The sequence below is a fragment of the Columba livia genome, chromosome 17 (genome assembly GCF_036013475.1).
Source record: "Columba livia isolate bColLiv1 breed racing homer chromosome 17, bColLiv1.pat.W.v2, whole genome shotgun sequence".
Taxonomy (NCBI): Eukaryota; Metazoa; Chordata; class Aves; order Columbiformes; family Columbidae; genus Columba; species Columba livia.
Window position 1 is genome coordinate 9,448,545 of NC_088618.1, and position 21,846 is coordinate 9,470,390.

Here is a 21,846-nt window from a genome sequence, read left to right on the forward strand (position 1 = left end):
GACGTCAGTTAAGATTTGTCAATATGAAGACTGCCAACATCTTAGCAATGAACAGTGAAATATGTTGAAGGAGCCTCTCCAGCACCAACCCTCACAGAAAAACAAAACTGTTTTAAAAAGGCTCCATCTGCTAAAACCATTCTGTGCTTTTAATTAAGAACATTTACAGAAATGTATTAAGAACACAGAAAGTTTCAAAGAGTCTTAAGAATGCCAGCCTCTTGGTCAAGCTTTCCACCCACTCCTCCAACTGCATATCCCACAGGAAATCATTATTCACTGCACGTACCTGCGCAGAACACTTACCCTACACTGGCTAAATGACCAAAGCCAAGGAAATGTTTTTAGCACCAGAAAAATACCAATACCTTCAGGCTGATGTCATCAAATACATCACTCAAGTACTTGAATACTACCTTTATTCTTTTTTAATACTATTTAAATACTAGATGTTAGATACTCAGTTTATTTTCCTGAATAAAACTGCATTTATACGAGTTAGATGCAGGCAATCATTAGCTTCATTCTGGCAAATAGTCTTGGAAAATAATATTAACTGAGGATCAGGCAAGTCTTACCTTTCATAAATGTCAAACCAAGTCCTGAAGTAAGTAAAAATGAGTCATTTTCTCTCTTGAAATTTTGCATAAGTGGCTTTACAACCCTTTAATATGTAACAAATCGTTGGATATAAATTATGAGGGGTTTTTTTGTACTGAAACACTGCAGATCAATCCCCTTTGAAAAGTCTCTTTTTACCTAACTTCACAATTTATCGTGGTATTATTTTTCTGTAATTTGGGAAGCTACTAGTTCTGCCACTTATTTGCACCAGTGTCAGTTCTTCGGAAAATTAAAGTATCCTGTGACCTTTACTCACAAAGATCAAAAGTAGCAGTGCCTTTACAGTAAAATCCTCTTTCCCAAAGAAAATAATGCACGTGTGTGTGAAAACTCTAATGCTTAATTATTTATATGTTAAAAGATGGTATCCTATGATTACGTGCAGGCTACATTGGACTGTTAAATGCTCCAAATGGTGGCTTCTCTGATCATTTCAGCTGGAATAAGCTCAAAAGAAACAACTAATATGTTCCTTGTGACTAGTCACTTAAGGATTAAGTATACAACTCAGCTTCTAACACCGTTTTCTCTCCCTTTTTCAGTATGAAGACTAAAAATAAGACCAAATGGGGTGATTTTTGAAGCCAGGAAGTACAAGCACAACATTTCTTACGCTGTTTTTCCCACTGAGCAACACAGATTGAGTCACATTAATAGCATTATACACTCCTAGAACTGGATCCTAGTTGGCAAGACAGGCTCCAGCGTTGCAAGATCAAGGCAAAAAGAAAAAGCATAAAAAAGAACTTCTGAAGTATGCTAGTAAAAGATCTCTTAAGGAGTTTCCATCGCATGCCTGCACCTTCTGAGAATATATTTTCCTCTTTCATACTAACAGTAAAGCAAAAATGGCTCAAACTTACTTCCCTTCACCATGTTACTCGTACGTATCTACTTATTCACACCAAAAACGTTAGCAGCGCGTCACCTCATCTACTCTGTAAAATGAAATCTTTGCACCACAAAAATAACTGTTCCAACACGCACTTCGAAACTTCTAAAACTCATTGGCAGCTCCTCACACCAGCAGCTAACACAGGCCAGAGACTTTTCTCCAGTCCAGAGGCAAACTTGCTCTGCCTGATTTGTGACTGTAGAGCCAAAATCACTTCCCCCCATCTCCCCCATCCAGAAAAGGGTGGCCATGGAGAAGTCCTGGCATTTTCCACCTCTGAAGGATGCCCAGGTGTGGCTAAGGAAGATGCCAGGTGGCCCCAGCTAAGCCATGCAAATGACCGTGCCAAACCTCAGCCTAACATCCAAGTTTTTTGGGTTTTTTTTGCTACTATAGACATACTCTCCCTTAAGTAAAACCTTTACTCAAGCCTCTCCCCAAGCCTGATGCAGAAGACACCTTTGTTAATATGCCTGGGAGGGCACAGACATCACACTGCCTTAGAACATGGAGGGAAAGGGGAAATAACACAGAGCTGGTAAACTGCAAACCACAATAAAAAGTACAGTCCACGATAACTGGAAAACCCTGCTTAGAGGTTTGCCCACTGTGATGTTCCACCGCTATCAAATGTTAATAAAACAGTCCTTTATCCTACTAAAGAGAGAACACAGATCTTTATTAAGGATCACACCAAAATTTATGTGAACAAAAAGCTCTTTGACTTGAGCAGATAAAAGAACTGGAAAATGTGGACTGCAGTGTTTATCTAGATGGCACTCTATTTGACAGAAATGGCACAGTAAGTTAAAAATATCTGAGATGTTTTGCTCCTCACAATTACATATTGTATTCTTTTCCCTTATTTCACATCGTCTACCAGCCTAGAATCTGATCTTAATATTAACTGAAAATTAAGTGGCAGTGTTACAAGAAACAAGAGACTACTCCTGTCTCAGTTTCTCAATTTTAGTCTCAGACCATTCACAATGACCTGCTCTTCTCATTTTTGTTAGCTACTACCCAACAACAATCAATTAGACTGGAGGTAGGGAAGAGAAATTGTACTTCTGAGCTACTACAGAACTATATTATGATCCACAGAGTGTTAAAAGCAGCCACTGGCTTTACTTTGCCTACATTTCAGCAGCCAAAGTCCATGCCATTAATTAAGCAGGAAGCAGCAACAGAAGGTTTGTGTTTGCTTTTGGGGTGAGCAGAGCCTGCACAGAGTATGTCCTTCGAGAGATCCGACAGCTCTTCAGAACACCTTTCACCCAGCAGAAACATTGACAAGGCCAATTTTCTGCTACAAAAGAGCTGTCTGCCAGATCCTCGCACAGACGGACACCTCATGCAACCACAGGCAGTGAGATGCTGTTGTGGGGAACCGTGCAGTTTGCTGAGCATCAGCACTGCATTGTTTTTCTCCCTGAGGACACAGACTATAGAGGATTCTCTGAACAGGCTGCTGACTCTCTGATTTTGGCCCAGCTATGGGACCTTCCTTTCCTCCATCCCTGGCGCTACCAGGTCATGGAAGGTTTTTGCAAGAAGAAATACTGTGAACGCAGGGAGACAGGAACCACAAAACTGGAACTTGTGGGATCTTTCAGCTATAAAAATGCAGAAAGCCGGCACTCCAGACAAGCATGAGACCCGAATCTACACAAAGGTCCTCCCCACCACACCAAAACCCAGCTACAAAGGTGTCCAAGTGCAGGCACCGCACCTCTCTCCTCAGAAAGCTCCCACACGAACCGCCACCATCCCTCTCCGCAGACGCGAGCCAGTAGCGTGAAACAAACGATTTCCCCGCGGGGTGCAAACCCGAGCTCGCCCCGCCAGCCGGGAACCGCGAAGCCCTCCGGCACCTCAGCGCCGGGCGGGCGGGCCGGACTCCCCCGGGCCCCTCGGGGTGGCTCGTACCGGCAGCGCCGCGAAGGGTCAGTCACAAAATGGGTGACAGGGACGACGCCGCGCGCTCAGCCCGCGCGGGAAGGGAGGAAGATGCCGCCGCCGGGCGCGCGGGGCCGCTGAGGCGGGAGCGGGGCTGGGGCGGCAGCGGGGCGGCTGTCACCGCCGCGGCCGGCTGAGAGGGCGAGCGGCACGGCGGGGCTGACAGCGCGGCGGGCAGCCCCGGGGGGCACAGGAGACCGAGCCCAGGGGCGGGCGGCGCGGGAAGCGGCTGCCGGCGGCGGTGTGCGCTGCGGCCGGCAGGAGCGAGGCGAGCGGCAGGAGCCCGGGACACAGGCCCTGCTGGGGCCTACGCGGCCGCGGGCGACCCCCCAGCGAGCGGGCGGGGGTCGGGGCTGGGCTAAGCTCGCCGGCGCTCGGCGCTTACCGGGCAGCCGCCTCCTTCCCGCTTCTTCGCGGCGCGGCCCGAGTCCCGGGGAGCCGCGCCGGGCCGGGTCGGGCCGGGCCACAAGCGCCGCCGGCGGGAGGGGGAGGGGGCGCGGAGGGGCGCGCGGGGATGGCAGGGACCCCTCCGCCCGCCTCCGCCCCGCCCCTCGCGGGCGGTGCCACCACACTGCGCAGGCGCCAACCCCCAGCCGAGTCCACCCCGCGCCGAATGGGCGGGGGTGTGCGCGCGGCCACGGGCAGCGCATGCGCTCTCGCGCGTCCCACCTCGCGAAGGGGGCGTGGCCGGGTGAGGCGCCTCGCGACGACCCTCACCTGAGGGCCACAGGGCGGCGGGGCTCGGGGCTTCGCCCGCGGGGCGGGGGCGGTAGCCGGTCGGGGCTTCCCCGGCGCCGGGCGCTGCCTGCGGGGGCAGTGCCTGGGGAGCCTCCGCCGAGGCGGCGCGGGTGCGCGGCCCGCCCTGGTGGTCCGGGGGTGAGGGGGCTGCGCTGCCCTTCGGCTGAGGCGGGACTGTGAGGCGGGGCGTTGGCCACGGCCCCGGCCCAAAGCCTGGGTCTTGCTCTGGTAAAAAAATAATGGTCTATTTATTTATTTATTTTCTGAAACAAATCCATTTTAAGCTTCAGAGAAACCTCGAGGAGAGGAGCCGGGGGTGTGAGGCGAAGCTCGAGTGTGGCCGTGCGGCGGGGGCCGCGGAGCCGCTGTGGCCGCAGCCCGGGCACCGGGAGCAGCCGGCACGGACCGCGGCCCAGCCCGGGCAGCGAGGGCCTGCGGGACTCCTGCACCTGGCCCTGTGCCTCGTAGTACACTATTAGATTAATTATAGCTTTTCATTTGAGCGAAAAGTAAATACAGTTTAAAAGGTTGTGGAGAGCAGCTTTGACTTCTCAGGTTACAAGAACTGTGTGTGAACACGAGCTTTTAGACTTCTGGCTCCTGAAAGACTGCACTGAGTTCTGTAGCTCGTTGTTATGCAGGATATATGAATGTTGCCGTGAATATCAAGCAACTGCAGTTAATAAACCCAAATTGCAATGTTGGTGCTTTAGTGGGAGGTATAGCAGAGTCTGTATTTACAGGCATTGGCTGGAAAGTGCTACGAATGCAGTAACTAAGAAAATGTGCTGATCCCTGTGAAAGTTTCCTCATCAGAGTTTCTGTTTAGTTCAGACCCCAGGTTAAAGCCTCTTTCCCAACAGCAATTCAGCTCTTTTATCAAAAGAAATGCTTCAGTAAAAGATTGCATTGCAGCCTCTCCCTTGAGGTACGTTCCTTCCTAGAATTCACAATACTGCTGGGAGAAACCATGATTTACAGCCCCCTCCTTATCTGGGGTAAAATTTAATTTTTAAAATTGTAAATCACAGTAAATGACACCTATATTTCATCAGAATTCCCTTTAAAACTGAGAGGACGTATGCTTCCAGATGTTACAACATAGTTTGATTTACATCGTGGGAAAAATTTCCTGTTTACATGTCCCATGAAGTCAGTAATTTTGTTTAGATGTCCTTCCCCATCCATTTCTCTGTCCGTCTGCCTGTTCTGAGCTGGCAGGGATTCCCCTGGAAGGCTGACGCACAGACATGGTTGTACTTGTTTGACATTGAAAGGCTCCTTAATAATTAAGTAATATTTCTGATATTTGTTTTGCAATAATATCACCAGTGTTGCTCCGCTGTGTGATCCATGGTATGTTCAACAAAATAATGTTGTGTTTCTACCTTTGGACTGCATTTAAGAGTTATTTATCAGTAAAAAAAAATGGCATTTCAATGACAATCAGCAGCATGACTTCTGTATTAGGGATTTGAAAATTTTCTGCATTTGTTTTGTACAATGTATTTCTCAGGTTAGCTCACCAAGGGGCTCTGCTTTCTGTTTTCTAGCAGGAAACAGAACATGGTTCGTTCAGCTCAGTGAATTAATGGACCAGCTGACAGTGGTATCCTAGCTCAGGAACTTAAAAGGTCACTGAAAAAAACTGCGTAATATTGCAGCATTATATCCTGTAATGTGTTCAAGAGTGGTTCATCTGTCCACAAGAACAACTGTCTCATTGTGGTTATATTCTGCGTTAGATTGCCCAGAAGGATTACAGAGTCTCCGTAATTGGACACTTCTAACAAAGGGCAAACCAGTGTCCTAGGGAGCAGGGCAGGTACAGCTGATCCTGCCCCAGCCTGGCGGGTGGATCCTGCGGGGTTCTGGGGAGCAGCTGCCCCCGGGCAGTCTGTGCCCAGCCCCAGGAAGCAGCGTGAGGGCTGCCTGGAAAATGAAGAAACACCTGCTCAGTAGGGGACTGTGCAGCAGTTTGCACAGAACATCATGGTTATTATGCACTCACATGTTCTTTCTCATCCTGCTCCAGCCTTAAGTTTTGTTTGTTCTCTCTCGTTACAGGGAAATAGTGTAAACGCATACTGGCTGAATTTGCACAAGGTTGTCCTCTGCGATTCTTGTCACCGCAGTGGCACAGTTGCTCACCTAGGGTCTTCAAGTGGGAGGATCGTCTGAGAAGTGCCAGTCTGGCGAAGAACTTGACACGGTAGGAGCGTGGCTGTGTGAGCAGAGCTCTGGGTAGAACTCTTACCTGGGGTATGACATGACCAACCCTATGAAATTTAACAAGAGCAAGTGCAGGGTTGTCCACCTGGGACCGGGTAATCCAGGTTATAGGCACAAACTGGGGAATGAGAGGCTGGAGAGCAGCCCCACAGAAAGATCTGGGGGTTTGGGTTGATGGCAAGTTGAAAAGGAGTCACTAGTGTGCCCTGGCAGCCCAAAGGGCCAACCGTGTCCTGGGCTGCATCGAGCACAGCATCACTAGCCAGGCGAGCGAGGTGTTTTTTTTTATCTACTTTGGATATTGCCATTGAGACATCATCTTTGTGATCCACACTGAATGAAAATCAGTTAGAGAGCTTTCAAGCAGGTATCTTTTTATTATAGAGAGGTTTATATTTTATATTAAATTTGGACTATATTAAAACAAAACCATATTAATTACATTAATATTTGATTTAAAGCACCAAGAGAACTTAATTTAAATAACTGATTCAGATTCTACATTGGTTCCTGCTAGAAGGCGCTAATTTCATGCAATGTCTGAAGAACTAGAGGCCAGAGCTGATTTCTTATCAAATATGTAACTACAGCTCAAGTGCTCTGCACAGCGGTGTAGAGGTTCCGAGGTCTGAGGCAGCGCTCCTACAAAAGGAGTAACACAGATCTGAAAATGGACCATTTTGCCCAGCTACTTCTTTACCTTCCATCTAAACTATTTCTACACGTTACAGTTGTTTTAGTTTAATTCAGCAATAATGCTGTACTAACCTCTAGCTTTTAAGTGAACACACCAGTGTTCAATTCTATACCTCTAGCAAACTCAGTTTAATGCAATTCACACATTTAGTTAATATAGGCCTAGTTTTTAGTTAAATAAGACCAAAAAAACCTGACAAACATAGATACAGGAGATTTTATTTAACATTGTGTACAAAGAAAGGCTACAAATGCCTTAGACTCCCCACCCCTACCCCCCCCAATACAGTTTTTGGATCCCTTTTTCATACCGCTTTTCTCAGAAAATTAAAAAAAAAATCCAGAATAACAATTCTTCCCATGTTTTTTCCCTTTCCTTTTCCCCTGTCTTTGGGGCTGAACTGAGAGGTGTTTAGCAGTCCACTTTCAACACCTTTCAGTGTTAAATTATTAGGATTAGATTTTCTTTTCCGAAAACAGAGCACTATGAGATACTGAAGCACGAGCAACAGCAGCATAAAATGTCAAAAACTGACTCCCTAACACGGTAGTGTTAATGCCAACAATATTAACTCTGATGAAACCCAAAATTATCCAAACAGTAACAAGTTGTTTGTCTTCTACACCTGATAATTTAGCACTAATTATATAATTTAATTGTATTTATATTTAAATAAATAGTCTCAACTCCCTTCCTTGGAATTCTTCATGGATTATAAACACTTGAAATAATAGAGATAAGAACAAACTACACAACTTACATAGGCAAGAGAAGGCTTTTATTTTTTTGCTGGACAGACACAGAAGGAACAGGATTCCACAGTGTCCTGCTATGAGATCATATTTAAATTCACCGTTTCATTGTGGTGCTTCTCAGTCACCCAACACAATTCTTTACCCTCTTTGTGCTGCCTTGGTTAGTACTGATACCTCAGCTCTTGAAACATCTCTCCCTGTGTTGGTACGTTTTATCCAGGAACCCAAAGACTTTACCATTCCTGAGTGGCTTCTGCAAGTTTTCATAGGTAACTGTGAAGCCCAGACCAAGATTTCTCTTGGGCTGCGAGCAGCAGTAAGGAAGAGATTAGAAGAGGCTGTTGAGAAGACGTGTACTTTTGCTATGGCAGGTTTTACATTAACACCTACTACAGCTGAAATGGTTTTTAGATATGGATCAGTTTTCAGCTGACTACTTGTGTAATACCTAGGGTTAGCGTAGTCCCAATTTCTCCCAAAATGGGACTAGAATGGAGGAAATTTGAGCTGTTCTGTGCAGACTGGCACACAATGAGAAGGAACTGGATGAGTCTCTTCCTGTAACTGCCCCGTGGGCCTCACTCATGCTGCCCCAGGGGAGATGTGAGCATCCAAGCAGCAAGGCCATCTGCTCACTAGTGAGCTCTGCGCATTGTGATCCCTCTTTGGGGTGACCTGCAGAAAGCTGCTGTGTTCTCCTTCCAGGCAGGAAGCAGTTTTGTACACAAGCCTGCCCTCCCAAACATCCCCAGGGATCTAACGTGGCCTGGTCATAAAAACAATTCTGCAGATCAGAGATATGGTTCCTCTGTGGAATGTCTTGGGTTCTCAGAACATCATACCACTGGGGAAAAAAGTCTGCAACAGTTACACAAACAAAAGCCCTACTGGAAAATAAAACAAGTTTCCTCCATTCTGATGAACCACTTTTGTCAAGAGAATTTGAACATGACTGCAATTAAGCCAAAGCAGCGGAGCAAACACTTCTGCTAGGCTTGGGGACTCCATAAGCATATTAATTCCCAAATATGCTTGAACAAGTGTAAATAGACTCTTACTTAACTCACAAAACAGGCCTACATGAGCCCAGAGCTGCACCAGTACCTGGTCCATTCTGCACCAGAAGACTGGAAATACTGTAGTTCTCTCCAGGCATAGCTCTGCTACAAACTGAACCTCCCAGTGGGGTGGTTTCTACAGTACAGAGTGGCATGAAGTGGTTTCTGTTGGAAAAGAAGGGCTCTGTCTTACTGCAAGGTCAAACATGACCAGGAAATAAATGACATGGGAAGTATTTGCATGGTCCACCTGCATGTTTTACAATCGTCTCCCAAGAATCCACTATGACAAGGTAACACAAAGAGAATCAGAAGTGGAGGCAAACTAGGTCAGTTAATAATTTTCTAATTCTTGGCAACACCATTTATGTATTCACTTGACCTGGAAGGCCTAACTCTAGCTATATGGTCATGGAAGGAGGAGAATCAAGGTAACATATATACTCAAGCTTGCTGCGGTCCTACTGTTTCATCCATTTAATCATTATAGCACGTTGTGGCATTTTATCCTTGCAGCCCAGAAGCAGACTCTTTGAGCTTAGATCACAGTCTAGCTTCCTAGTTCTGTGGGCTTTTTCCTTCTTTGCAGTGGGGTTTCAACTACAGTAACATACGGACTCTTGCCCCTATCTGATGCCACATGGGGGGGAAAAGTAGAGAGCAAGTGATAAGCACTGAACTGTGAATTTTCAGTAGCAAGGAAGAGGAGTTGCAGCACATCAGAACTGGGAGGCCACAGCAGCTGAATTCCTGGTGTTCCTATAATAATATTTGGGTTTTTTTTACCAGCAATACAGTCTTTGCTCACAGTTATCAAGGGCATGAGCCTTCTGCTGTAGTTTGAAATGAGAACTGCTTTCTAGTTCCAAACCATATGATCCAAGTGATTCCTCATTATGCTTCCCTTTCCCATTTGTGTTACTTTTCGTCCCTAAAACCTTGTTAATGAATAATCATTAACTCTAAGTGCTTTCATTAGATCTTCTCTGGGTTGCAAGGGCATCCACGTATCTAATTCTATCCAATGAGAAATTTCATAGAGTACGTATCAACATTCGTTTCATTTCATTCTAGTTGAGAACAGAGAACAGCTAATATCAATCTAAGGCTCCAGTACCCTACTGCACGTACCCTACGTTAAAGGAAGCGAACAGCATCAGACTTATTTTTCCAATAACAGTACTATGACAACATTAGCAAAGTTTATAAAGAAAATATACCTGGACTACAAATGGAAGGGGAAATAAACAAGTGACTTACTAACTATACCAAGACTTTGATTAATTTGATCATATCTACTTAGGAATTGCCCTTTCAGATGTTTATTCTTCAAGGAACAGAAGCAAAGCCCTTAAATCTAGTGTGAATGTACTGGTCTGCTCTTGTTACACATCCCCGTCTTCTTGAATTAAAGTAAAAAGAGAAAGGGTGGGGGTTTCTCTTAAAATATTTCCCATTTCTTACTAAAATTTCCATAATAAGAATGCCAGGTGTGATACTGTTATCCCAGTAGATGACTAAGCACTGAAACAAAAGGATTAACCAGTAAGGAATCAGAGAGGGTTGTGGTTTTTTGCCATCAGATTTTAAACATTATTAAAAGCCATGTTGGTCAATTTACATTTTATACATCCTTGAAGTAACGGCATGTTAAGATAAATGAACACATTGTGATACCTTCCAGTGTTACAAGGGTGACAAACAAATTTGGAGGTCCAAGTATCCCTTCAAGAACAGTACATTTGTTTAAATAAGCTCGTAGAAAACTAACATAAACAACCATAACAACCAGAACAACAGGGTTTTTTAAACAGATAAAATGAATAAACTGTAAAAATACTGCATCTCCCATAAACATACTCTGTGGTTCCACCACCTTGTGGCTAACAAAGAAAGTTGCAGATCTGCTTCAGACGGTGCGTGCCGCTTGCCTTGTTTGAGGCATCAGCAAACAGTCACCCCGCCGCTGGATTTTGCCCTTAGCTGATACCACTGAACACCAGCAGCACTAAGATACAGCCTGAAATAGCTCAGCTACTACCTCAACTTGTTAAACTTGTGCAAGACTAAAGAACACCAGCAGCATTTTAATGGATGTGTTTCAATTTGCTTTCAGAGTACCAAGCACACACGAACACAAAGCTGAAACTGATCTCGTAACTGTTATTTCTTGTCCATCTTTGAAACCTTTTCTCATAGTTTGCTTTACCTAACATTTTAAAATTTGAGTTAGAAACCTTTTCGGTATTAAAAAAAAATCCATGAAAAATTTAAAATAGTTTCTAAATGCCAGGAAACTGATGCTTATTCCTTTCCTTAAACTGCAGATACAGACTATCCTAACCTGAAATCTTTAGTTGAAAGTTTTAACATTTCGGATTCCTGTTTACTGAAAGCTACATTTCTAGAAAGGTGACTCAAAATGAAAGGGCTTAAACTTCCAGCACATATGAAAGAGTAACTTGTTGCTAGTTTGCTCTTCTGTTGTTTATATTGTATTTTTTAATACAGAAAATGAAAGAGTTCAGTTTTCTGACACAACTTGCAAGGGAATATGTAAGAGTAGAAATCAGAAGGCCTTCTCTTAAAGCCAAGTTTTGCAAGTCCCTTTTTGTTTAAGTATGATAAGGCTTATTAAAAAATATCAAAGTAAAAAAAAAAAGGCAAAACCATAAAAGCCTTTTGGAAATACTTAATTTCTGAAAACATAAGACTATTTGAAAAAAACTTAATTGCAGAATTAAAGGAAATTCAAGAAATCAATTCTTGTATTTCAAATCAGTCCATGATTTCATCATCAGCAATAAGATGCGGTATCTTTTCCAGCCCAAAATTACCAGCTTTGGGGAAAACATATTCATACTTAACAGAAATAATTAACGGGTTAAGTTAAATTAAACTTTTCCCTGATCCACATGCCTGCATGTTAGATAACGTTACATTAGAACTGAGCATTGTAATGAGAGACTAAAAGCAACAACCTGTAACAGTAACCAAAGCAAAAGCAATTGTCTCATGGTTACATACTATAGATCAGTAATTTAATATTAAAATTAACTTCCTCTATAAATAAAAATTAAAAAGTCGGGCAAAAGTAAATTGGCACAGTCATTATGGTATTGCTTTCCAGTTTCAACACTGCAAAGAGCAGCCACAGATTCCAAACACCAAAAGGAAAAGGCTGTCACCCAACCACCTGGGGAGGTTTGGCTGGGGTTTGTGACCTTTTAAAGGACGCCGTCAGCAGCGCTACTGCCTCAGATACACCAACCACCGCTGGGCAAGGGGAGGCGTGCAGCTTGCAGTCAAAGCATTGCTATAGAACCGCTACGGAAAATGAGAACAAATACATCAAAACAAAACCATAGAATGTGGTTTACTGGTCTGCATGACTTTTCTTAAGTCATTGTTTTTCAGGATTGTGACTAATTTTTACCTTCAAAAAGGCAAAAAATAAAAATAATTGAAAAAATCTTAAGCCTTCAAGTTTCCTTGCCTTCATTCCCTCCCTCCCCTCAAAAAGCACCTCCTACTATAAAACACTTTTTCTGTCTTAAGGGTTCAGAAGTTGGAATGTAGTGGAAATACACACAAGAGAGAAGGAATTTCTAGTTGTACATTACATTACAAAGAGGTTTGCTCCCCAACCTAAGGAGGGAGGGGTACTAAGCAATATTAAATTCCTACAAGAATCCTTACAAAGCATGCAAAATATTGATATACTCACAAAATTTATATTTTTTCCTTTTTGAATTTGCAACTTCACAGTACAATGATTCCTAATATTATGCAGCAGTCAGAATTACAGTGACTACAAAATCATTTCCCTTTACTTTTTTTTTTCTCATTTGTTTGAAAGGCTTTGTTGTTTTTTTTTCCATTGAGAGGTTGCAGATCACCCATCAGAAAATGTGAAATTCAGCATAACAGGGGTTGCTTTCTTTGTCATGTTTCCCCTCAAATAATGGTGACAACTCTACCAGTCTTTCCAAACCTGTCCCTCCCCCTCTCCCCATGCCGATCCCTTCCCTTGTCTTCAGGCTGCACTGTTCTTCTCGCCAGGATGAAGATGGACGGATGCCACTAAATGGATGCTGCATAACTGGCTAGGAAGGAAAGGGGGCTGGAACAGTTTATGAAAATGGAATCACACCCACGCACCTGAGATGTTTGGCACAACTGCTTCACAGCCAGAACACGCTGCTCTGGATACCAGCAAGCAGGTTTTCTATACTTTCAATTCCCTGGACAAACCCCCTGCCCTTTCCGCCCGTGTAACCCCGCTGGCTGCAGCTGACCTGGGCAGGGAGGCACCAAGCGGGATGTGGCTCGGCCTTTAGTACGGCTGTAGGTAGTTCCATAGAAACGTCTTCGCTGCTCTTACTTAACAGAGGGTTGGAATTTCTTGAGAACACACAATGCATGCTACTTGCTAGATTGTCCATAAAGTACATTCTGACACATTTTATCCAAGTATTTGTATCTATCAGAAAAAGACTCTTGTAGAAGCCATGTACAAAGCCTCCAAAAATTCAAGTATCAAAAAAAAGGTGTTCTGATAAAAGTTTGGAGTAAGCAGCCAGCCAAACTGCTAGAGATTATTTTTGCAGTGATAACTTCTTTCCTTTGGAGTGCTGGGAATTAACTGTCTTCCAAATTAATTTTCATTAAGTTTGGTGGGGTCTAAGGAATTTAGCAATCCTGCCTAGATAATATTGCCCCACTTTTATATTCAAACAATGGAATCAGAAACAGAATAACTGACTCTAATCCTTCCTGCCTCTCTTTGATTTTCTATATTTATTTATTTATTGTGTAACATCATTGGGTCTGGCTCCCTTAAACCCCCCCAAAAAAAACCCAAACCCAAAACCATCAGGAGTGCAACAGAGGCAAGAGCAGGGCATCTCCTTCCCTCCAGCTGGACAAACATTTGCAAGAGAAGGGGTGGGTGAGAGAAAAACCAAAACAAACAACAAACCACCAAACCCCAAACAAACCAACAGTTCTAGTTGTATGCAAAACTGTTTCATTTCTTTAGAACCCTGTTCAAATCAAGACTTCAATTTCTGAGGAGGGAATCCTTAGATCCCAGACCTTTCCCTTCTCTCCTCTTGCAAAGCAATGCTATTTTTGTGGCCTAGAACAGTACTTTAGAAACAGCAGTTATTAAAGACACAGTTGTGATATATCCTTTAACTCCCCCTCACCCAAAAAGGGGTATCCTGTGAAGTGATCCAGTAGAAATCTTGAAGTTTCTTTACGATAAATCCATAAAATGAGGAATACCTTCTGTCACATTCCCAACAAGAATAATAATCCCAACAAGAATAATAGCCACACTCTGTGGTGCATTTGTTCAAGTGTCTATTGCTCCTTCTAGTGGAGATTCTGCACAGCTCCACCTCCACGTCAGTTCTGGTCCTACCAAGCAAGAGCAGAGATTTTTCTCCTTTCTCTTCAGGTGGTCTCTGGTTAACAAACAGCAGAAGCACTGAGGGTCATAATCCCCAGGACAGGAACAGGCCAGTAATGTCTGAAGAAACACCAGTTGTCTTTTTTCCTCAGGTGTGGCAGATTTCTGCCAAGAGCAGTTTTTGTGTCCTGTTGGTATCACTGGCACCTACACCTCTGTGGAGAAGAGAATGCTTTGCCTCTTGCTGTCTGGGGTAGGGATAGTCTCTAGCTGCAGGAAGTACAGAAGAACTTGAACCTGGAAAGAGAAAGGAAAAGGTAACAATAAAGCTCTGATAACTCATTCTCATCCTACCGATTGGAGAGCTGGCAGACATGCCTACAGCTCTCTCCACAGGAACAATCTTGAAGTTGTGTATTTGTTTTAATACAGTGTATAATAGCAGGAATATGAAAACTTGCAGCGCTCCAGAGACACTCTTTTCAGCTTCCAGGGTATAGCAGTGATGCTGGAGTTCCACTGCGCTGAAAAATTCTGATCTATAATTTGCCATTACTCAGTCAAGAACGTTCCAGCCAGCACGACCACCTAACACAGCCCCTATGGTCAAATTCTCTGCATCGCCTTCAGAAGGCATCAGTGGCCCGAGAAATCTGAACTTAGCGAAGCATTTTGTTAGACATCAGTGAAGGTGGCTTAAGTGTTGAGGAGCATCACAGGAAAACACTAATGGTTCTTTTATCCCAGGCTGGCAATATGGCGCTGTGAGACAGCCCTCAAAACATCTTGCTATGCGCAAACATGAAACATGCAGGATTGCACGCATACCGACATCTTCTCATGAAAAGCTGTGTTAGTACAGATGCAAACTGAACTGCCTGAAGATAAACAGTTCTACAAACAGTCTAAAATGTCTGTGGAACGGTGAAAGTTGTTTATGTTTCTCAAGTCGTGAAAACACAGAAGGATGGCTGAACCAGCCTTGCTAGGGAACTGCAGCTTCCCAGATACTCTCTTCAAAAGATTCAACAGCACATTCAGCATTTTACCTGGGACATGACTTCTAGTGACCAACTATCGGTCATTGTGATGGGCTGGGTTGGGTTAGCAGGGATTTTACTGTCCTTCTCTGAAGGTCTGAGCAGCGTTGGTCCAAAGACAGTTGCGAGATTATGCAGGGACATCTTGTTAATGCTTTCCCTCTCAGCAACCCTAGGAGAAGAAACAAGAACAAGGCACATCTTTATAAATATCTGTGTTTGGAAGCGTCCTTAAGTAAGAAACCATATTTATTCATTTTGTAAAAAGTTTTAGATACATTCCATTGACCACTCTCTCCATACATGCCTAAATGAGCTTTTTATATAAGCAACACCTTGACCTGACAAAACCACAGTCTCCAGGTGCTCTACAGACATGGCTTAGACTTGGGAAAGGGACTGCTGCTGACTGTCTGGACAGGCAGAGGTGGGACAGGAATAAAGAAACGTGTTTCATCCCAGTTTCATAAATGAGAAACTGAGACACACAGGTTAAAAAATTTACCCAAGGGCAGAAAAGTCTGCAGCAGAAACAACAGTAAATCTCAGATTTCCTGGATTTTAATCCTCAGTCACAAGATTATCTTTCATCTCGCCAGTGACGGTCTCTGGTATGTACAAACGACGTACGTAAATTAACACACTGTGCATGTATTAAGCTTGTTGCATTAATATCAAACACATGGAAATACTTTTTCAGTTACAACCATATTTACAAAGACATAGACAAGATGAGAAAGACTAGTCTAAGCAAGGAACTGACAACTCCAGTTAGCAGAATTGCAAAGCTGGAATTTAAAGAAAATATATAATGCTAGTTTGTAGACACCTTTTGAGACAGGACACTAGTCCTTAAACATGGCCAAAGCTTCACAATCTATAGTAAAACCTTTCCCGATCTTTGTATCCAGATGCAAGTGCAGTTTTGCAGTGATACTGCAGCAGGAATTTGCATTGGCACTAGATAAGCCCTGAGACTTTTGTTGCTCCTTTCCTTCAGTTCTAATCCTTTTGGTATGAGTGGGAATGGAATTTGGGATTTAGTGCCTCACTAAGTGAGTATGAGACAATAATTATCTGATGAACATTCACAGCAAATTCTTCTCCGTCTGTGTGATTCAGCAGAATTCGAGGAAAAAGCTCCTCTTTTCAAAACACATCCAATCCATGTCTAAAAGATGCACATATTACCTTTTTAAATGGTCCAAAAGGAAAAGGAATGTCACAAGGTTGGGTTCTGGAAGCGATAACAATAGGTTCAACATACAGCTTTCCTTTGCAACAGGATCTGAAAGTGCTACAAGACAGAAAATAACAAGGCATCACCATAGGCAGTGAATGAGAATTTGACTGACTGCATAATTTCCCAAACCAACAAATACAGATGGTTCTGAACAGACTGTAATTCCTTCATAGGCTGGAGGGTCAATTGCACATCAATACCCCACAGCATCTCTTTCCTTTGTTTCATAGATATGTATGTCCTTTTCTCTCAAGCAGTTCAAGTGCTTTCAGACCTTCGACCCTTGATGTTTTTCCCCTGCACAGTGTATCCTCCCCACCCCACAAAGAGGCCTTCCCTGGACGACTGACAGGGCAAACAGCCGGCACAGCCCACACGAGTAGGTTGTCTTGTGTTCTTAACCTGTCCTTCAGAAATCTGGACATTTTTGGCTTATAAAAAGGTATGTTCATTGCCCATATTAAAGCTCAGAGGAAGAATATGTCATTCCAGGGCTCATTTCTGAGCTCCGCTTCCCTAGCAGCTTGTTCCAGGCTTCTGTCCAACGTTATAAATATGTTATTTGTATTGCTTTAGGAGCAGCCTCCTGCAGAACAGCATCTTTAACCCAGACCTGGTTATCAAGGGTTACTTCTGCTACTACCTACCAATGCCCTCAGCAAAGTTGGGGTACAGCTCATCTGTAAAGAGGGGTTCAGGCAGCTCTCGGAAGTACAGCTTCAAGGTGCCCGCGATGGCGTTGACATCCATCTCGCTCATCATCACTGACACGTCTTTATTGTCTGAGAGAGGGAAGAGGGGAAGCCGGGTAAAGCAGCTGCTGGCCTTGCATTCATCCTTTTTCTTGCTTTGGCTCTTTGTTTATCCTTTGACCAAATAGCTCAGAGTTTTCCTGTTTACGTTTCCCCAGATTAAATGAGCCACCTCCTGACAACTGTAAAGTGCTGCACAAATGACTGCAAACAGTTTGTAGCTTTAAATCAAGCGGAAGCAACCTCACTACCCAGGGTTAGTTATGCTGTGCCAACAACCTCAGCCAGATCTGGAACAAGCCCTGTTTGACTGTATTTATCTGCATTTCAACTTTTGTTGGTGACAACAATTGTTATTCTAATTCCCTGCCTCTAACAGCCGAGAATAACAGGCTGAGGCTGTCTAACTCCTCACTGAATGCAGCTAAAGTACACAGGCAATTCAGGGCTCACATTTCAGTGTTGTTACTATTGAGAACAACAAAACCACCCCCTTTTCCTAAAACAAACAGACCAACTGGCAGAGCCAGTGCTGCTTTCATGATGCTTAGTGTAAAACAGCATTTAACACACAGAAGAAAAGTTGTTTTTTAAAACACCGTTACTGGCACTAGTGAAGATTCACAAATCTATTTGTTTGGTAACTTAGGGGAATGAAAATAAAATACAAGGAAGAAGAAATTTCACAAAATAAGTGAATGAAAAGTGCAGGGCGGGTGAATTTGGGCACCTGGTGCAGACCTCGTGACTGCCTGCATCAAAAGACACCTCAAGTGTGGCTTGGACAGTTCTTGGACCATCATGTGGAGCTGGAAGTAGGGCAGAATTTCACTTTGTGTACCTCAGCAATTTGGAGGTGTTCATCTGCCTGATCTTGGATGCCTTTTGGGACATCCATGCCATTCTTTTAAATGCAGAACCAGTAAGGAGCCCTTTTCTGCTCAAGATCAAAGAAAGCTTTACAAAGCTGCTCAAAACCATCTAATTTTATGATCTGCACACAGAGTTAAGACGAGAGCTCAGGAGCCCTGACCACCCAACTGCAGTTTTGTAAAAACCCTTCCTAGCCAACCTTAGACATTTTTTTTTTGCTGGCTTCCTTTTACAAAACATTCTCGATTTCAAGGACTTCTATTAATTCAGAGGCCTCACAACAGCGAGGAAATTAAGGCTTCTGATTGCTGCTGCTTCCCCTGAGGAAGGTGTCTGCCACTTGCAAAGGTTTGGCAAGGCAGGTAAACCCACCATTTCCTGACTGCTGGGAAGAACAACAAATACACAATTTGCTATAAGGATCCATCCTGTTGTATATCTTGGGTTATATCTGCGGTTGAAGAATATTAATAAAACATGCAGCCAGGGTTAAAATGATTCTCCTTGTGAGAGAATCTCTCACTCCTAGTGCTTCTGGAGGAACATGAGGTTAAAAATAGCATAGCCACCTGACAGGGAGCTCCTGCAGGTTCTCCCAGTGCAAAAGAAAACATCAGACACAATTACTTACTGACATCAAAGGCAGCTTTCAAAGCCTGGATATCGGTTGCAACCCCAGAGACACGGTAGATGCCCACCTCCTCCATGCCACGCCGCTCTATCTCCTCCACGCACTGGCGCACTATGTAAGGCACCTTCGATCTCTCTCTCCTTAAAAAAGCCAGACAGAAAAGTTCAGTACAGCCTGCGCCCTCAGTGCTCGTTGCCCCAGCCGGGCTGGTTAAAATCACCCCATCATTTTGCTGTGCAAACCTCTTGTGGAGAATGGGTGGAAGGAAGCCTGAGCAGGGAGTTGAGACTGAGCTATGAAATTCCTTTAAACACCAGAGAGGCTTTTCTGAGTGTCTCAGCCTGGCTCTGGCTGCGCTGCCACTGCCCTGAGCACTTGGGCTTCTGGCTAGATCTCAGTGCCCTCAGAGCCTGCGACTTTGCACAGGTAATCAGTGCATTCCCAAACAGAACTTGGAAACATGGCAACACCATTGCTTTCCAAATAATGCAATTCCATAGGGAGGAAATAACACAATTCCCAAACTATATAACGGAACAAACAGGTTTCTTCTGGCAAAGGATTCATGACAAAAGATCATGGGTTAAAATAATGCTTACAGGATCCAAAGAATTTGGACGTTTCCGATTATGGAAAGGAAACATCACAGCTGAGTGGGTCTGGAAATTTGTGACCAAGTCAGCTAATTAGAGAGTGAAGGGGCAAGGGGGATTTCCGGACCTCAGAGAGTGTTCTGCTGTAGGTAAACACCCTGGCTTTCAAAGCCTGTGTGCATGCTGTTTTTTTTCCTACAAGAAAATGAAGCTTGGAGAATGTACAGCAGCCACAGCCGTCTACGCTGCTACCCAAGGGCAGCAGACGGGACTGACAGATCTCTCAGCGTGGTAAAACCCAGGCACAACCCTCTGGCCAGCTGACTTTCTGAAAAACAACAGCGAGAACAGTGACCCATCAGCTTACTTAGTGACAATAGCGATCTTGACCCCAAACACCCCAGTCTGTTTCCGGGACGGCATCCTTTTCAGGCTAAACTCCCGACTGGTAAACTTCACTGAGAGCTTCACTTCAACCTGAATGAAAAATAAAGGAGGACAGCTGTTACTTTTCTAACGTTTGGCATTGTTTTGTTTAGTTTTAGTGCTGCAATGAATAGCAAAGAAATAAAGCACAAATGAGGCACACAAGCAGTGCTGACTTCTGGCTTCTGTACTTACTCCATTCATTGAGATGACTGTGCGTTGCCAATCTTTGTCCTGCAATGCTTGTGGGTCCAGCTGAAAAACACAGAAGTTACCCATGAGTTAGGAACAGATTTCAGAGAAATCAGCTAGCTGAAAGGCTTCTGCGAGGGAGCAGAGCACTACCACTTCCAACATGGTATTTCTTTTCCATAGGAAAACACACACTCCAAGGTTTCCCTGGTTTCAGGTAGGGGGACAGTCAGACTTTGTGTGGTTCTCTAAGCAGGGCTGATGAGGACTCACACTCATGGAAAATCCAGCAATAAATGTGCAGTGTCTGCTCAACAACAAAGACAACCTCAGCGAGCAAAATCAATGTTTAACGGCCAACAACCTCAGCTTTCACAGAGACTGCATTCATTGCTGGAGCACAACAGGCACGTTAACAGCCAAATTTGTCCTGTCTCACAGGGCTAGGAGTCAGAAAAGGGGAGGAGAGATTTCTAAAATGACTGATTTGAAATAGAGGAAACTGTCTCCCTCTGCAGTTTTCTGAGAAAGGTGAGGCTGGATGAGTGTGAAATTACTGCACTGAAATAAAAAGGCAGGCTGGAGTGCTTCATAGCTCTTGGCTATGATGCCAATAGCTTCCAAGAAGGACTATGTTCTGCTTAATTCAAAAGACATAATGACCTTAACAGTGAAATCAAGGCAGAGAAATAAGAAGTGATCCATACAGAGACAGACAACTTTAAACTAACCAAACCGCTCTCAGGATCTGACAGAGAAATGGAGGAAATTAGCCCAGAAATCATGGGAAGTTCAACCTGCCTATTCCTTTTCCATTTCAGCTTGAGGATGGAGGCAGGAAGAACACCTGGCCCTGCTCCTGCAGGAATTCATTAAGCAGCACCGAGTTCTGACACAAAGCTCTGAACTCCCATTTTCAGCTTTGTTTGATGTCTTTTGAGTGGCCAGTTGCGAGGCTGGGGAGCTCTGACTGAAGTACTCGCACATCACCCAGCCGCTCCAGTACTGCCCGGGAGAGCCCAAACACACCCTAGATAGAGGCACTCGGCTCAAGCCAGACTGGTAAAAGCGAGAAAGGCCCTGTGTGCACAGGGACTGCTCTCAGCAATCGGAAACAGCCAAGGCAAGCAGACCTCAGTGCCCCCGCAATGGCTTGGCAGCACTTGGCTTGTGAACACTGAGACACTGCAAGGCTGGAAGCGGCAGCTGCACTGGACTCTGTTTTGAGTTTACTGTCCTCAGCAAACCAAATGACACTCAGTAACTAAAGCCACTTGTGCAGCACAGCTCCCAATCCTCACAGAAGCCCATGCAAAAGCAGAGCTCTCTCATGGGCAGAGGTAAATGTTGAAACTATAGCAGCTGTCATATATTCTGGGAAATTTCAGATGCAGTCATGCTCACGCTCTCTTTCAGATCCTCCACAAACTAGCCCAATGCTGCTGACAGCTACAGAGCCACATCCCCCCTGCCCTTCCCCACTTTTCGAAAGAGACAACCAGCAGAGAGAAAAGTTTCTCCCTGTTTGCTCACACTGCAGAGACCCCAAGAAGCAAGAGCGAAGCAAGTCAGGCCAACCTTATCTCTGCGCACTCTGTTACGGACATGAGCCCACAGCGGGATGCTGCCAGCACACACGTGCTTTCCTGTCGAATTGGACCGGCTCCTGTAGGTGCAACTCTGGCAGAAATTCCTGAAGACCCCTTGTAAGGAATAGTCAGT

At 44.3% G+C, this 21,846-nt stretch overlaps 2 protein-coding genes and 1 long non-coding RNA gene across 5 annotated transcripts in view; 1 reads left to right on the forward strand and 2 right to left on the reverse strand.

Annotated features, from left to right (window-relative positions):
- Positions 1 to 3,997, reverse strand: part of SPECC1L (sperm antigen with calponin homology and coiled-coil domains 1 like) — a 65,975-nt gene extending 61,978 nt beyond the window's left edge. The window contains exon 1 of the mRNA XM_065033145.1: positions 3,864 to 3,997. The gene's annotated coding sequence lies outside the window, so the exon portion shown is untranslated. The remainder of the gene's footprint in view (positions 1 to 3,863) is intronic.
- A 182-nt stretch (positions 3,998 to 4,179) lies between these two features.
- On the forward strand, positions 4,180 to 20,015 carry LOC110359801 (uncharacterized). 2 transcript variants are annotated; one of them, XR_010466722.1, is made up of 3 exons: positions 4,180 to 4,444; positions 6,284 to 6,428; positions 13,021 to 20,015. It is a non-coding gene; the product is annotated as an uncharacterized LOC110359801 (long non-coding RNA). The 2 variants fall into 2 exon arrangements; XR_010466723.1 differs by lacking the exon at positions 13,021 to 20,015 and adding an exon at positions 12,089 to 12,321.
- The window catches only part of BCR (BCR activator of RhoGEF and GTPase), a 100,807-nt gene continuing 86,862 nt past the window's right edge, over positions 7,902 to 21,846 (reverse strand). For both annotated transcript variants that reach the window (XM_005503892.4, XM_065033143.1), the window contains exons 17-23: positions 20,128 to 20,187; positions 19,874 to 19,983; positions 18,914 to 19,053; positions 17,305 to 17,439; positions 16,606 to 16,711; positions 15,424 to 15,586; positions 7,902 to 14,671 (exon numbers count right to left, since the gene is read on the reverse strand). In XM_005503892.4, the coding sequence (XP_005503949.1) occupies positions 14,582 to 14,671; positions 15,424 to 15,586; positions 16,606 to 16,711; positions 17,305 to 17,439; positions 18,914 to 19,053; positions 19,874 to 19,983; positions 20,128 to 20,187 (804 nt within the window). In that variant the 3' untranslated portion in view covers positions 7,902 to 14,581. The remainder of the gene's footprint in view (positions 14,672 to 15,423; positions 15,587 to 16,605; positions 16,712 to 17,304; positions 17,440 to 18,913; positions 19,054 to 19,873; positions 19,984 to 20,127; positions 20,188 to 21,846) is intronic.